Below are 15,777 nucleotides of genomic sequence, written 5' to 3'. Positions count from 1 at the left end.
GAGGGCCAAGAGATTAAATTGTGTCACTTGTCAGGAAACTGGCAAGCAGCCATCTTTTCTGTCTGCTTGTACACTCTGCTTTTGTGCTGTGGATGGGTTTAATAAATGCACTGTTGTGTAAAATGTCATTGCTGCATTGCCGAATGGAGGATGTCATGTGATAGCTCTTCCCCAGGATGACATATCAATATTGGTCCTTAACAATCTAGGGACTTGAAGCTACACAGAGGGCATTTTTATGATTCAGATACAAAGACAGAGATAAAAATCAATCTTAAAGGCATCAAACTCTATTTATTTTTCTCTAAAATAAAAACCTAATGTTCTTTCCAAAATGTTCTTATTCTTAAAGAGAAGTAATGCTATCAAATTTTAATAACTACTTCTAGAAGGCAAAATATAAAGGACTAGTAACATTTTTTAGGTTCCATCTTATCGCTAATCAAATAAGTACAAAGGAATGCAAAGAAATGGACAATTGTTTTCTTCAGAAAATAGCCCCAAATTATATTTGGGTGAGCACATGGAATACTGACGACATATTGTAAAATAGGCATTCTCTAATATGATGGGTGGAAACAAGGGATTATACAAGGATGTGGTGAGGGGGCTCATCTTAGAATTTTTCCTACAGTAGTCTCTAGTCCTGGTTGACAGGAATTTGTGACTCAGGTTCAGCATTCTGCTAAAATGGCTGAATCTGAGTGAATGATATCCAGAGCTGTGCACTTCACAGAGCTCATTCTAACCAACTCTCTCACTGATCTTTCTCACAGGCTTCCCGAGACACACACTCTTAGCTACCACTGAGGCAACTGGAAGACAGAGAGATTAACAAGAGGCCCAAAGTCACATAGGTAGGAAGCAGAACTTGAAAGCCAGTTCCTGATCCCCAATAGTATGGTCTTTTCCCTACATCTCTTCTGGGACAACCACTGAGATCAAAGCTCAATTTGGAGTCTCAATCTATTTAGTTAGAAAGTTATCACTTTCTCTGTGTCTTAAACCTGCACTCTCACTTTATTCTGGATATAAAATTTAGCATGCATAGAAAAGGTTTTCATAATGATCCCAGGATTTCCAGAACGATAGAAATATTCTTGTTCTGTAGCTGCCTAGAATATTAACATAAACTTAGCAACTTAACACCTGTTTCCATCTTTTGAATACCCTTAATTCTATGCCAGAGTATGAATGAGAGAAAAACGGATATGAGAAGATAGAAACATGACCAGGTGAGGCGTTGAACACCTGTAATCCCTATTACTTGGGAGGCATAGATCTGGAGGATCAAATTTGGAGGTCAACCCAGGCAAAAAGTTAGCCAGTTCCCATCTCAAACAATAAGCCAGGTGTGGTGGGGCACATCCGTAATGTTAGCTATGCAGAAGACAGAAGAAGAAGGATCATGGTTTGAGGCTGACCTGCCAAAAACATGAGATCCTATCTGAAAAATAGCTAAAGCAAAAAAGGCTTCAGGCATGCTGAATGCATGGCTCAAGTGGCAAAGCACCTGCCTAGCACCTGCAAGGCTCTGAGTTCAAACCCAAAAAAGAGACAGGAACAAAAAGCTTAGAAAGAGACATAGAGGGTAAATGAAGACTTAAGAAAAATATGGAAGGGGAAGGAAGGAGGGAGTAGATAAAAAGAGAAAGAGAGAGGAGAGGGAAAATTGCCGATAGAGAGGGCAAAACCAGAGAAAAGGGAAATTGGGCTAAATTTATCGGGTACCTACTGTGCCTGGCATAGCTAAAGATTTGGGCCATCGCCCTGAATCCTGAGAAAAACTTAGTGACATGGTATTATTGTCACTATTTTATGAGTGAGAAAACAGTAGCTGAGTTTCACTTGTCCAAGGTCAATTATGTTCGTCCATAGACATTAGAACCCATATCTTCTCAGAGCTTATGAATGTCCTCTTCACATGTCCTCAAGAATAGCGATGAGATGAAAAGAACTCTGAGTCTGCTGGTCCAGCCTCAAACACTGTTCCACTCACACTGAGAGCCATGTTTAGATGGGCTTAGTTGGAGCCCAGGTGTTAGTGTCTCAGAATATTCACTACACTACTGTGTCAAAACATTCGGATTCTAAACTTGAACCCCAAATGTTTTATGCCTCAGGATGTCACTCTTCTTAGCCTATGCATTCCTCTCTGTAAAATGTGGTCCTTAGATTAGGTCAACTGTCACATTTGATGTCATACTGCCAGATTTTTGACTGATCGTTATTCTTTCCTTTTATTTATTTTTTTTGGTGGTACTGGGGTTTGAACTCAGGGCCTTGTGTTGCTACACTGGTGTTCTACCACTTGAGCCATGCTATCCTCCTACCTCTGCCTCCTGGGTAGCTGGGTTTTTCAGACATGAGCCACCATGCCTGGGTCTGCTTGTTATTGTTGGACTCTTAGATGTCCCCGCGCCACTCAAGTGCACGGCAGGAAGCAGTAAGGTGGGGTTTGATACGAGCCAACACAATCCACCTCATGGTATGTCTTTCAGACCTCTCACTCTTCAACATGGGTATTTCTTCACTTTGAAAATAATTTAGTCAACTCAAACAGGAAATTCTGTTGTCAAAAAGCATACATTTCCTGTGGAAGTGTCTCTCCTTGATGACAGGATATGCAGCTATAACTGGAAAAATGTGATTCTCTTCCACAAGCTGTCAGAAGCAATCACTGTACTGGAACTCTCAGAAAAAGTGACTTTTTGAAAGAAAAACAGCAAACTAGCTTATTCATGCTTAACGAAAACACAGACTACAGAAGTTTACATTTCTGCCACTTAGGTCACATTCCTCAATGACATTCTATGAAAGTTGAAGTCATCCTCACCCACAGGACCTGCTGTGCTATCTGACAGACTTTCCTAGACCAAGCTTGAGTCAGGTGTCTCTGAGCCCTCTTCTTAACTAGGCTTCCACTCTGGGCTCTGTCTTTGGCCCACTTAATCCAATCATAGCAAGAAGTCTACTGAGTCAGTTTAGCAAAACTCCTTCATCCTTGATAATCTGCTCAGTTTCCTCATATTCTACCCTTAATCTTAGCACCTGTGCTGCCTTCAACAAGAATTCTATCAAGTCTCTTTAGCCATAATCTCTCTTCTCCCTGATGTTCTTCTATTCCCTGAAGTCCTACCCATTTGTCTATACGATCCCATTTGTCCTTGTCTTCATGAATAGGTTCTCTATCTCCTGTATTGTAAAATCTTCAGTGAATAAACAGGAATCAAGAGTAACTTTTCTTTAACATATCCTTCTTATACCTCCCAACCTCCCTCATTAATTTCTCATCTTCCTCTTCTCTTTTTCACTTTCTTTCTTTCTGTCTCTCTGTCTGTTTTTTAGTGGTTCTGGGGTTTGAACTCAGAGTCTCACACTTGCTAGGCAGGCGCTCTACCACTTCAGTCATTCCACTAACTCTTGTACTTCTTTATTCATTCAAAAACTCATCCAGGACTATTCCAGTTCATATTTGTAGGGTTAGTGAGCTATTAATTATCTTTTAAGACCAGAATCTTCCTATGGAATAATTTCTCTGATACAGTCTTTCCAAGCATCTAGAGAAAGTCCTATGCGTACTGAATCCATGAATAAATACGGTGTGTATAATACTGCATAATTTTCTAATACTATTTACAGTGTATTGTTTTCACACATTATTTGGTCATTAATTTATATTCTTATCCTTTACAACTAGACTAAAGCCCCCATAAGAACAAAAGATACATCTGCATCTCTTCCTCACAGTAGGTGGGCCAGTGTCATATTTGGAAGCTATTAGCAAACACAAATGAAATACTAGCTGAGATTCAGTAATTAGCAAAAGGTTTGCAAAGTCATCAGAGAAGGCTGGCTTTGACAAACTTCTCTTTCAAGTACAGAAGTCTTGTAGGATTATTATTCCCCAAAGGTACAAATGTATCTCATCGATGCAGCAGATGAACTTTCCAAATCATTCTGATGTCCATACCTGAGTCGGCCATCCTCTGCTGCAGCACCTCCTGGTATAATCTTTGTAATAAATATGCCAGGATCATCTCCAATGTGAGGATTATCTGTTCCTCCAGCAATACTGAATCCCAGGCCAGAATTGCCCTGCAGAAACAATAAGCAGACATTAAATGATGTGGCTGTCACCTAAAACCTAGTTCCTTTTGCACTGTGTTATCATGTTACTGCTCAAATGGAAATCAGGTGGTAAGAGTCTTGTATGCAAAGCCATAAAATGCACAGTCAGCAGATAAAGGAAGGTCAGGAAAACACTCTGCTCTCAAGGGCAGTACGTTTTTGCTTTTGAAAGGTGCATCCTTTGTGCAGCAATTGGAATGATCATTATGAATTAGGAAATAAAGGCTTACAGATTAGGTAATATGAAAAATACGAGTCCCTAGAACGTCAATTATAAAAATTATACGCTTCTGCAGAAACAATGGAAAGAAACAGGTTATCTTTAAGGTTATAGAATAGTGAAATTCGGGTGTTTTCATTTTGTTATTTCTACTTGAGTTGTTCTAATAAGGCATATTCATCAAATAAATGTGTTTCTGTACACATTCACTTTAGAAGTTAACACATTGAGGCATTTTCAAGAGTAAACAAGCTCTCATTTGCAGTGGCAATAGACAAGGTGTGCAGTAATGCTTGCAGCATTAAATTTGAGTAGTTTATGCTGCAATAAACCATTCTTATTTGTGTAGGTTATAAAAATTGACATCTAGTATACATATAGCCTTCCAAAAATTTTATGTGAGACATAATTAAAAGTCCCCTCAAAATTCACATACCTTTTTACTTAACACATTTCTAATTACACATTATCTTTTAATTCCTGTTCCTTGGCTACATTACATTTTCATAATTGTGTTCTGGTATTTTTCCAATTCACATTACATTTTCAGCCCTTTCTGTACAAATGGGCAGTCTTTAATTACCCATTTAAAGCAACTAAATATTATTTCATTAAGGTCAAATGCTATCATTCATTTAACTGTTCTCCTGGATACTTGACTTCTCTATATACTCTTATAACAAATATAGGATCAGTGAATTAAGTTCCACTCTTAGGTAAAAAGAGATGAAGACAAAGAATTTAACAGTAAATTCTGAAAAATTAATTAAGACACTCAATTAGTTAGAAAAAGTTCAATGTCATGATAAACTCAGATATAATGTGATAGTTATGCTACTCTCAATTTCAAGTTAATGTTTAAAAATGTTTATTGGTTGAATTAATAAAACTGAAATCCAGAGGATTATTTTCACATTGTTTCTTGAAAGGTTAAAATGAAAAATTCAGCCAGAGCAACTAAAATCTCATGTCTTTATACTTCTGACATGGTCTCTAATTCTGCTTTTTCTTAGAAAAATTCCAATGTTCACTGAACATAGAAGCTACTTAAAAGTAATCATGTAAACGTTAGCTTTTAAAAAAGTATTTATTAGGCACTAGACTAAGCTCTGGAGTGACAGCTATGAATATCTTGGTATATGAGGCTTATGAAGGGGAAGTGTAGAGTGTAGGAATGGCTAAGAAGAAAGCCAAACATAGTGACTTAGTGACACAGAGGGAAGAGCATAGTAACAGAGAGAGAAGAGCTCATGTAAAATCCTGAGGTGAAGAAGGACCAGGTCCAGGAAACAGACAATAAAGGTGGAACAAGGAAAACAAGGAGAATTATATGGGATACATCTTAATCATGAGGTTTATTGAGAGTAGAATGTATGGCAATCCGTTTGAGGTTATAAGGAACTATTGCCACCAAGAGTCTATATCAATATTGTTTGAGTATCTCTTCCATGACTGACCCTAACCCAAAGCTACAAGACATCGAGAGCAGATGATTTCTGCCCTCATGGAATTCTAGGCATAGCAGAAAAGGCAGTAATAGCCTGGCATCTTGTGATGAATACAGATTCATAACTTCAAGTACATTGTCGTGTATGTAGCCATGGAGACAGCACACAGGTGACTTATGAGGCATTTTTCTCTCAGATTCAGAAGTTTTGGGGAAAAGTGGGATGGGAATATGAGTATCTTCCACCTAATTTGAGTATAGCTCCAAGAACAACAGTTGGAGTACATTAGTGTTACTAGAATTAGCACCTAAGGAATTATAATTTCTTTGGTTAATTGGGCAAGGAAGGAAGCAAGTAGAGACTGGGAGATAGACAAATGTTTTCTCCTGAAATAATCAATATGTTTGGAGAGGGTACACACAATTTTGTCATTTGAGAAAGACCCATGAACTAGATCTTAACCTGGTCTACTTTATTTTCAGCTTCATACTCTAGCCTCTAGAACACAGAACTGAAATGTTGGCTCTGTTCTGCACAAACCATACTTACTGTACCTCCTCTCTTGGCTTTTACTCATGCTCTCTTCTCTACCAGAAACTTCCCATCCCACAAGACTAGCCCAATTCTTCACATTTTCTAGGATATTTATGTATCAATAAATCATAGTTACAGAATACAGTTATAATATGATTTTTAAATAAAATTTGAAAAGACTAAATTAGTGAGTTAACGTATCTGTCTCTTCAAATATTTAGCATTTCCATGTGATGGAGTCATTAGCAACTTACTCTCAGCCATATTGAAATATAAAGAACTCAATTATTAGTTACATGTATCCTGATATAAAATTGATCTAGAAAAATTAAGCTTATTCCTTCTATCTAAGGCTTCACTCACTTTGACTATCATCCCATTCCTTCTACTCTCAGCCTCTGGCAACCACCATTCTTCTATCTGCCTCTATGAGTTCAAGAGTTTTTCATTCAAATACATCTAAGAACATACAGGATTCACCATTTTGTGTTTGCTTTAGTTCACTTAGCTAATGTTCACCAATTCCATCTATGTTACCAGAAGTGGTAGAATTTCTGTCTCAATGAATCCCCCTTGTACAACAAATATATCCTAATAAAAAAAAAGTAATGATAGAATCTCTTCCTTTTTAAAGGTGGAATAGTATTGTGCTGTGTTTACATACCACATTTTCTTTATACATTCATCCCTTGATGGACATTTACTTTGACTCTCCAACTTGGCTATTTTAAATAATGCTGTACTGAACATGAGTGTCCCTTCAATGGATAAATTCCAAGTCTCTCAGGTAAATAATAAGAGGTGGGATTGCTGGATCACAAGGTAATTCTATATTTGGTTTCTTGAGGAATCTCCATACTGTTTCTATAATGGTCACATTAATTTCCATTCCTACCAACCAAATATAAAGGTTGCTTTTTTACCCCATCCTCTGAACAATTCTGTTGTTAATAGCCATTCTAACAGATATGAGGTGATAAATCATTGTGGTTCAATTTATATCTTTTTTAGTATTTTAAATAATAATCCTTTATTAGGCTCACAAATATTTTCTCCCAATTCATATCTGTATTGTCATTGTTAATTGTGTATCTTTGCTCTGTGGCCTATACTTTAGGGATCAAGTGAAAAACAAAAAACAAAAAGCAAAAACATTGCCTAAACCGTTGTTGGTTTTCTCAAGTCTCATGTTTAAGTCTTTACTCCATTTTGCACTGATTTTTATATGTGGTATGACCTAAGGGTCTAATTCTACTCTTTTGCACATGGATAATCGGTTTTTCAATACGATTTACTGAAGAGACTATGGTTTTTTCATGTATATTCTTGACACCTTTTTCAAAAACGAACTGACTATAAAAAGATGGGCTCTTTTCTGAGTTCTCTATTTTGTTCCACTATTTTATGTTTATGGTTTTATGCCAGGACCTTGCTGTTTTAATTACTATTGCTTTGGCTTTGTAGGATAGTTTGAAATCCAGTAATGTGATGCCTCCAGGTTTGTTCTTTTTCTTACAATTGCCTTGGCTATTTCTGTGGTTCTCTAAGAATTCTAGGATTGCTTCCCCCATCCCCATATCCACCAGAAATGATACCAGAATTTGATTTTTCATTGAATTTGTAGAACTCTTTGAGTGATATGGACATTTTCACAATATTAATTCTTCTAAATCACGAACACAGGATTCATTTTCATTTATTCATGTCTTCTGAAATTTCCTTCATTAATGTTTTATAGTTTTCAGTATATAAGTCTTTTATCTCTTTGGTTAAATCCATTATTAAGTCTTTTTGCAGCTATTTTAAAGGGATTTATTGTCTCAATTTCTTTTCAGAAAGTCAATTGTTAGTGTAGAGAAGTACTACTGATTTTTAAGTTCTTCAACTTTACTGAGTTTGTTTATCATTTATAACACATTTTTTGGGGGAATCTCTAGTGTTTACTAAATATTAGATCATATCATCTGCAAAGAGGGATAATTTAACTTCTTCCTTTCCAAGTTACATGTTTTTCATTTCTTTCTCCTCTCTAATTGTTCTAGCTATGACATCCAGCACTATATTGAAAAATGGTGAGAACTGGCATTCTTGTATTGTTATGGATGTTTGAGAAAAGCTTTCATCTTTTCTGTTTGAGATCAGAAATTCAGGGCAAGTTATACTCTGTATCTAATTCTTTTCATTGAGGATTCCCTGATCCATTTGCCCTTTTCCTTGGAGTAGGTTTGGAGTCAGGGGAATGGATATTAGGGGATGTCAGAGCCACCATGTTCTCCATATTGTAGTCAACTCTAAAAACAGTGGTTAAATATTCCTTTGTTGTTATCAAAGCTATTTATTCAAAATTTTATTGAATCACAGAATAAGTTTTAAAAATGAAGCAATGCTCTATTTCCCTGGCTACAAATTCCAAAAACATTAATTTTTCTCTGCTGCAAGAGCAGTTTTCCTAATACTAATTTTGTCTGTGGATTTGTTATAGTATGGCCTTTATCATGTTGAAGTACACTGCTTCTCTCCTTAAATTTTTTATATTTCTTTCTTTTTTTTAATTGTTGTGCTGGGTGGGGATACATTTCTATACCTAATTTGTCGAGATTTTTTTTTTATTATGAAAGAGTATTGAATTTTGTCAAATATTTCTTTTTACACTTTGTGAGATAATCATATGATTTTTGTCTTCATTCTGTTATTGTTGGTGTATCACATTTATTGATTTGCATATGTTAAACAATGCTTGCCTCCCAGGGGTAAATCCCACTTGATTATTCCCCCCCCACACACTTTTTTTGGTGGTACTGGGGTTTGAACTCAGGACCTACACCTTAAGCTACTCCATTAGCCCTTTTTTTGTGAAGGTTTGTTCAAGATGGGGTCTTGTGATCTATGTGCCGTGACTGACTTTGAACAGCGATCCTCCTGATCTCTGCCTCCAGAGTAGCTAGGATTGCAGGCATGAGCCACTAGCACACAACCTGACTGTCCCCTTTAGTATGCTGCTCAAATCAGTTGCTCTAATGTTAAATGATCACCCTAAGTCTGAGTAGGTCACTCTTCATTTGTAGATATCTCTGTGTGCCTAGGTCACGCACCCTGAGAATTCCTGAAAGCCTTTGTAGTCTTACTATTTTGTAGTTATACATTTTTCCTATCTACAGCATTCATGCGTATCTCATTGGTGACTTGTCTGGCAAGTATTGTCAATAAATATTTGATAAATAGGGGCTGGAGGCTTGGCTCAGGAATAGAGCACTTGCCTAGCAAGGGTGAAGCCCTGAGTTCAATCCCCAGTACTGCCAAAAAATTGATAAATGAAGGAATGGAGAAACAAACCTACTGAGAATGTAGCCTAAAACACTCATGAAGGACACAATACAAGTGCACAAGGTGTTACGGATGCAATGTGGAAGTAGAAGCCATTTTGCTCTATGTGGCTATAAGAATTAAAAATGCAAAACTCTCCAAATATTCAAATTGTAAGTAAGCTGAAGAATGAACCATGAGGCAGAACTATCCAAGGGATGTAGTACCTTTAGCTCAAGAGGTAGCTGGCTACTCACTAGGTAGGAGGGACCCAAACATCCACTGAAATGTCAAACGGGATGACTTTTAGGAGTCTGGCTAGTATTAGGAAAACTGCTCTTGCAACAGAGAAAAATGAATGCTTTAAAAATATTAGCAGTGGAAATAGATCCTTGTTGCATTTTAAAAACTTATTCTGTGATTCAACAAATCTTGGAAGAAATAGTTTTCACAACAACAAAGGAACATTTAACCACTGTTTTTAGAGTCTACTACAATATGGAGAACATGGTGGTTCTGACATTCCCTAATACACATTCCTCTGACCCCAAACCTACTCTAAGGAAAAGGATGAATGGATCAGTGAATCCACAATGGAAAGAAGTATATATAAACAGAATGTAACTTGCCTTGTATTTCTGGTTTCAAGAATTCCTGAAAGCCTTTGTAGTCTTATTAAAACCACTCTGCCAGCTGGGTCTGGCTAGTCACTCTTCTTTAGAAGAGGTTCATCTGATTTCAGCTAAGAAAATGATTTGAAGTGCTCTCCCACCTCCCCTTGTTGTTGTCTCCCTGTCTTTGCTACCAGCCAGCAGCATTCAGTGAAATGGAGGACAGAAAAAAAGCAGTAGTGAAATTGCTGCCTGCTGCTCTCCATGGCTGAATCATTTCAGTCCTCTGACAATTGTCCCAAAGCCTGCCAGCTGCAAGGGCAGATTTCAGCTCCTCTCTCTTCTGAGCAGCAATTCTCTATGTGAACAGGCAGACCTCTGGCTGACACTCTTAGATCCTGAGTATTGGGGCTAATTAACTGAATGGTGAACTTAGATTTACTCAGTGAAAACTTAGAGGTGCCATGCTGGTAAGGGCAGCACCTGTGCAGAGTTCCGGGTGGGCTACTGTGTCCTTGCAGTCAGGCAGATTCCAGCACTAATGAATACTGCTGGCATAGACCATTTTCTCTGGTTACCAGTCTTCCACATTGGCTGGCTCACCCCCAAGAGCACAAGCCCATTGTTTAGTCAAATGGCACTTCCTGTTTCATGTACCACACACCATCTCTTCTCATAAAAAGAATCCACAAAAAGGAAAAACACCTTTCCACTTCAGTAATGGTTGCAAATATTAAAGATACAATGTCCCCAGGAAAGCACCTCTTTCTTTATAAGTTTATTTCCAAAAGTGATTACAAAAAGGGAGAAGGAGGAGAATAAATGATATCATAATACATGGTTTTACCAAATGTTCTACTGACAAAGGATTTCTTGGATTTTTATTCATTAACCTACCATTTAAAATACTGTTTCTAAGCCAGGTGCTGGTGATTCACACTTGTAATCCTAGCAACTCCAGAGGCAGAGATCAGGAGGATCACAGTTCAAAGCCAGCCCTGGCAAATAGTTCAAGAGAGCCTATCTTGAAAAAATCCATCACAAAAAGAGTATAGTGCTGTTTAAAACAATGGAAAATGTTCATCATATAAATATGAACAAAAAAAGTGCATGAAATTTTTGATAGCCACCAAAAATATTCAAAGAAAAATAATTTATTTTAACAAGAAAATTAAAGATTCTCAGCTGGGCACCAGGGCTCATGCCTGTAATCATAATTACTTAAGGAGACTGAGATCAGGAGGATCACAGTTCAAGACTAGCCTGGGCGAATACTCTGTGAGAGTCTTACCTCTAAAACAACCAGAGCAATGCTTGTTTTGTGGCTCAAGTGGTATACTTCCTGCAAAGCAAGTGTAAGGCCTGAGTTCAGACCCTAGTATTACCAACAACAAAAAAAAGAACAACCAGAGGAAAATGGACTGGAGGCTTAGCATAAGTGGTAGAGCGCTTATTTAGCAAGAGTCAAATCCTGAGTTCAAACCCCAGATCCACCAAAAAAGAGAGAAAATTATTCTCAATAGTTGTAATACTGCTTGAATAATTGTTCAAACCACTTAGGAAGGGGATTTCTTTATTTACTTTTATAGTATGAGGGATTGAATCCATGCCTAGCAGGAAAGTGTTTTACAAACGATTCCACTTTCCCCAGCCCTTTTTGTTTTTATTTTGGGACAGGGTCTCACTAAGTTGCTAGCCTCAAGCTGTGGTCTTCCTGCCTCAGCCTCCTGAGTGGGTGGGATTATAGGAATGTACCACCAAGCCCAGTTTTGAAGGGATTTTTTAAAGTTAGAAAGCTCCAGGTAAAATACTAATATTCTCAAGGGAAACAATATTTTAATTCTATGCTAAAGAGTGATATAGGTTTCCTATAGTCCCTTACCTGATAGATAGTATTATCTCCTTTTTATATATTAAAAATAAAAACAGAAAACACTGAGGGATTTATATAAAGATATAAAGCAAGGAAACAGAGGATTTCAGATTCAAAACCAGATTATGTCAAGCTTCAAATACTATTTCTTTCCTTTAAACCACATTGTCCCTTCTAAATTCAAAAATAATTTGACAGCAAGGAAATAATAAAGATAATAAAAGAACATCTAAAAATTTAGAAAGGACTTAAATCCCTTTTATCAATACCTTGAAAATATTTCAAAATATTTTTGAGTCAGGGTCTTGCTATGTAGGCTGGCCTTGAACTCAAGATTTTCCTTCCTTAGTCTCCTGAGTGCTGGGATTATAGATGTGCACTCCCACACCTGACTCTAAAAATTCCTAATGAATTGGGATCATTTAGCAGACAAGTATAGGTTTGTATCATTTAGACTTGGGTTTGAGTACTGGCTCTGTCATTGCTAGCTGTGTGATGGTGAATAAATTTCTTAACCTTGAGTCTAGTTTTCTTGTCTGTAAAATGGAAATAATGACAGCTACCTCACAAGGTCATTAACCAGATGAGAGCAAATGACATGTGTACTAGCAGAGTGACAACCATGGCACATGGATAATGTAATGATAAACCATGGTATATAGCATCATTTAAAGGATCCTTGCAAGGGAGAATAGCTGTCAGACAATGTGTTTTCTCATTCATGCCATCATTTATTCATCAAAATGTACTGATTAATGCATTTAATCTACACCATTGTTAGATGTTACTTTTCTGTGTGAGGAGTGGATTATGAAAAGCCAATGAGAAACTGACAAAAGTACAGTTGTACTCAATGATTTACAGTCTGTTTGGCAAGGCCCCAGATGCAGAAGAGAGTGAGAAGGCAAAATTCAGCACAGCTGCTTTTACTAAGTTGTTTACATTCAGAGAAGTAGGAACTCAGGTTTCTCTTGTTACAATGTCACACCCCTCCCTGAGAACTGTTGCTCCACCTCCTTGTTTACCACTGGATATGAAAGACTTGCTGAAGGAGGACAGGGATGTTGATTGGCTGCCTGCGGGCTGCTTGTGAGGCTGCTGTTTACACTGCTGCTGCTTGTGGTGTGTCTCCACCAGAGCAGCTTTCTGCACCAAGAATTTTATACATAGGCTTTAGAAAAGCTAAGCTAAAGAAAAGCTACAGAGAACATGGGACAGTGCAAGTCTGAGCACAGAGACTTTAAGAGTTATGTTAATGCAGTTTTTAGACACGGCTGCTGTTGTGTGTCTGCAAGTCTGAGCACTGAGACTTTGAAGGGAACATGGGACAGTGCAAGTCTGAGAGCCAAGACTATAAGAGAGATTATGCTAAAGAAAAGCTAGGAGAAAACATGGGACAGAGCAAGTCTAAGGAAAGAGACTTTAAAGAATAGAAAAGAAGCAAGGTTTTTAAGAATAGTAAAGAAGTAAGGCCTTAAAGAATAGAGAAGAAAAGAAGAAAAGTAAAGGAAGAGAATAATAGAGTAAAAAAGTAGTGAGGCTGTTTTACATCTCCATCTGAGTGCCCAGCACACTTGGCCCCAAATTTCTGTATGTCTGTCTTCTATTGTTTGTCCTTTCTGCATGTCCAGTAGCCCCCAATTAGGTCAGTAGAACAGAGCTTGAGAGAATGCTCTTGAGACTTTTGGTACAAATAACTTAGCTATAAATAGCAAACATGGGAGAATATACAGAGAGATAGTATGAAAAATGTTAGGTAAATAAAAGGTAGATAAGGGAAGATTCAGTGTTTTTTAAACTTTAATACCCTATCCTCTTTTGATAAACATTGAAAATGTATATGTCATCTTACCAACACAAGACCTATAGCTGCTCTCATCCTGGGAGCATCTGTTTATCCCTTCCACTAGCTGCCATGAATAACCAATATTTGAGCCTATCTTCATATCTGCTCCAGGAAATTCTGTGGCTTATTTGTAGTTAATATAGTTTCTACCAAAACATAATGTGCATATTGTTTTCTAATCTAAAATTATACCTAAATTCTTTATCTGAGATTTTCTGTATGTGCACCCAGATTGAAAATCACTAGTAGAAAATTGGATCACTTATTTATTTTTTTGAGGTATTGGATTATTAAACCCAGGGCCTACACCTTGAGCCACTCCACCAACCTGTGTTAGGTATTTTCAAGATAGAGTTTCGTGAACTATTTGCCTGGGCTGGCTTCAAAACACAATCCTCCTGCTCTCTGCCACTTGAGTAGCTAGGATTACAGGCATGAGCTACCACTGCCTGGCTGGACCACTTATTAAAATGTAATAGAATACTGAGCAATATGAAGTATCAAAAAATGTTAAAACATATAATAGAAAATTAAAATGAAGAACTGTTAATGTTACACGCCAGGAAAAAAAAGTATTACTGAATAAAAAGGTCTGTTGGTTGGCAAATAATCTTCCAAATTTTTCTAGAAGTCATTTTCTTTTTGACAGTAAATCTGGAGTGACAGTAAATCAGAAAATAAACTATTTTTATAGACATTACTTGTCTATAAAATTCTTTTTCATATCCACCTTCTGTATCATACACTGCAATATTAACAGGTGCATAGCCTTAGGCCTATGACTATCATATAAAGGTAAGAGAATAATACAAATATTTATAACAACTACTGTTTTCAATTAACTAAAGATTTCTCCCTCTAGTTTTTCCTTCTTTTTACATGCTATCTAATAATCTATTTTATCTTGAAATAAATTTCTCAGTCCAGGAATAAGAGAGGACTATTCACACTTAATACAACTTCCAGGAGTTCTATTTAGGATGTTCCACAGCTTACTCCATTGAATTGTACTTTTCTGGGAGCTTCTGGGTAGGAAGCCATCCAGAGACTTCACTTGGGTAGGTGACTGTTTAAAGGGAAATGCTTTAGCAAAATGGGAGATAGTGCAGAGGAAGCAGGTTACAATTAGGGAAAGAGAAGGCCAGATTACTACATAATAAAGAACTCCTGAGAAGTAAAGTGTGGATGCAGTGGATTATAATGGTCACCTGTGTTTGAGAATTTTGGCCTTAGAGGAGGGGTGTGGCAGAATCTGAAGAGACGAAGACAAGACAGAGGAATGATCCTGGAGGATAGAAAGGAGGGGCCTTGGGCATGTTTGTTAGGCTATGGGAAAGAAGTCTCTGGATAGGAAATTAAAGGTGCAAGAGACCAAGAAAGTGCATGTGAAATAGCCCTGAAGAAGGAGGAATGGGAGTGGGGTCCATAAGCCCTTCCACAGCTTCTGGCTCATTTTGTGTGGTATGATTTGGGGGAAAGTTCATAATCCTGGCTTGCAAAGATAACTACACAACAGCTTCAGATAAAGAAAGGAAAAATACAGTACAGGGTTTAATGTTTGAGCTCATTTTGTAACATGTATGAATAGAGAAGTTTGGAAATACACTTCCGAATTTGTTAACAGTGGTTCTCACTGGATTAGAATTATAGACATTTCCTTTTACCATTTTGAGAAACTCTGTCTTTAATTTTCTCTTATAAATATATCTTACTACTCACAGAGTATACTTGTAGAACTTGCCTAACATGAAAAAAGAATGAAAGCTTTTTTTCAGATGGCATAACTCAGCTGTGGGTAGGGAATGGGTATC

The 15,777-nt window shown here is 37.3% G+C and overlaps 1 protein-coding gene across 19 annotated transcripts in view; it reads right to left on the bottom strand.

Annotated features, from left to right (window-relative positions):
• The window catches only part of Dlg2 (discs large MAGUK scaffold protein 2), a 2,025,432-nt gene that overhangs the window by 559,029 nt on the left and 1,450,626 nt on the right, over positions 1-15,777 (bottom strand). For all 19 annotated transcript variants that reach the window (XM_074081674.1, XM_074081712.1, XM_074081675.1 and 16 more), the window contains one exon: positions 3,974-4,098. In XM_074081674.1, coding sequence (XP_073937775.1) covers positions 3,974-4,098 — 125 coding nt within the window. The remainder of the gene's footprint in view (positions 1-3,973; positions 4,099-15,777) is intronic.

Source organism: Castor canadensis, chromosome 1 (assembly GCF_047511655.1).
Source record: "Castor canadensis chromosome 1, mCasCan1.hap1v2, whole genome shotgun sequence".
NCBI lineage: Eukaryota > Metazoa > Chordata > Mammalia > Rodentia > Castoridae > Castor > Castor canadensis.
This window is presented reverse-complemented; position numbering and strand designations above follow the sequence as displayed.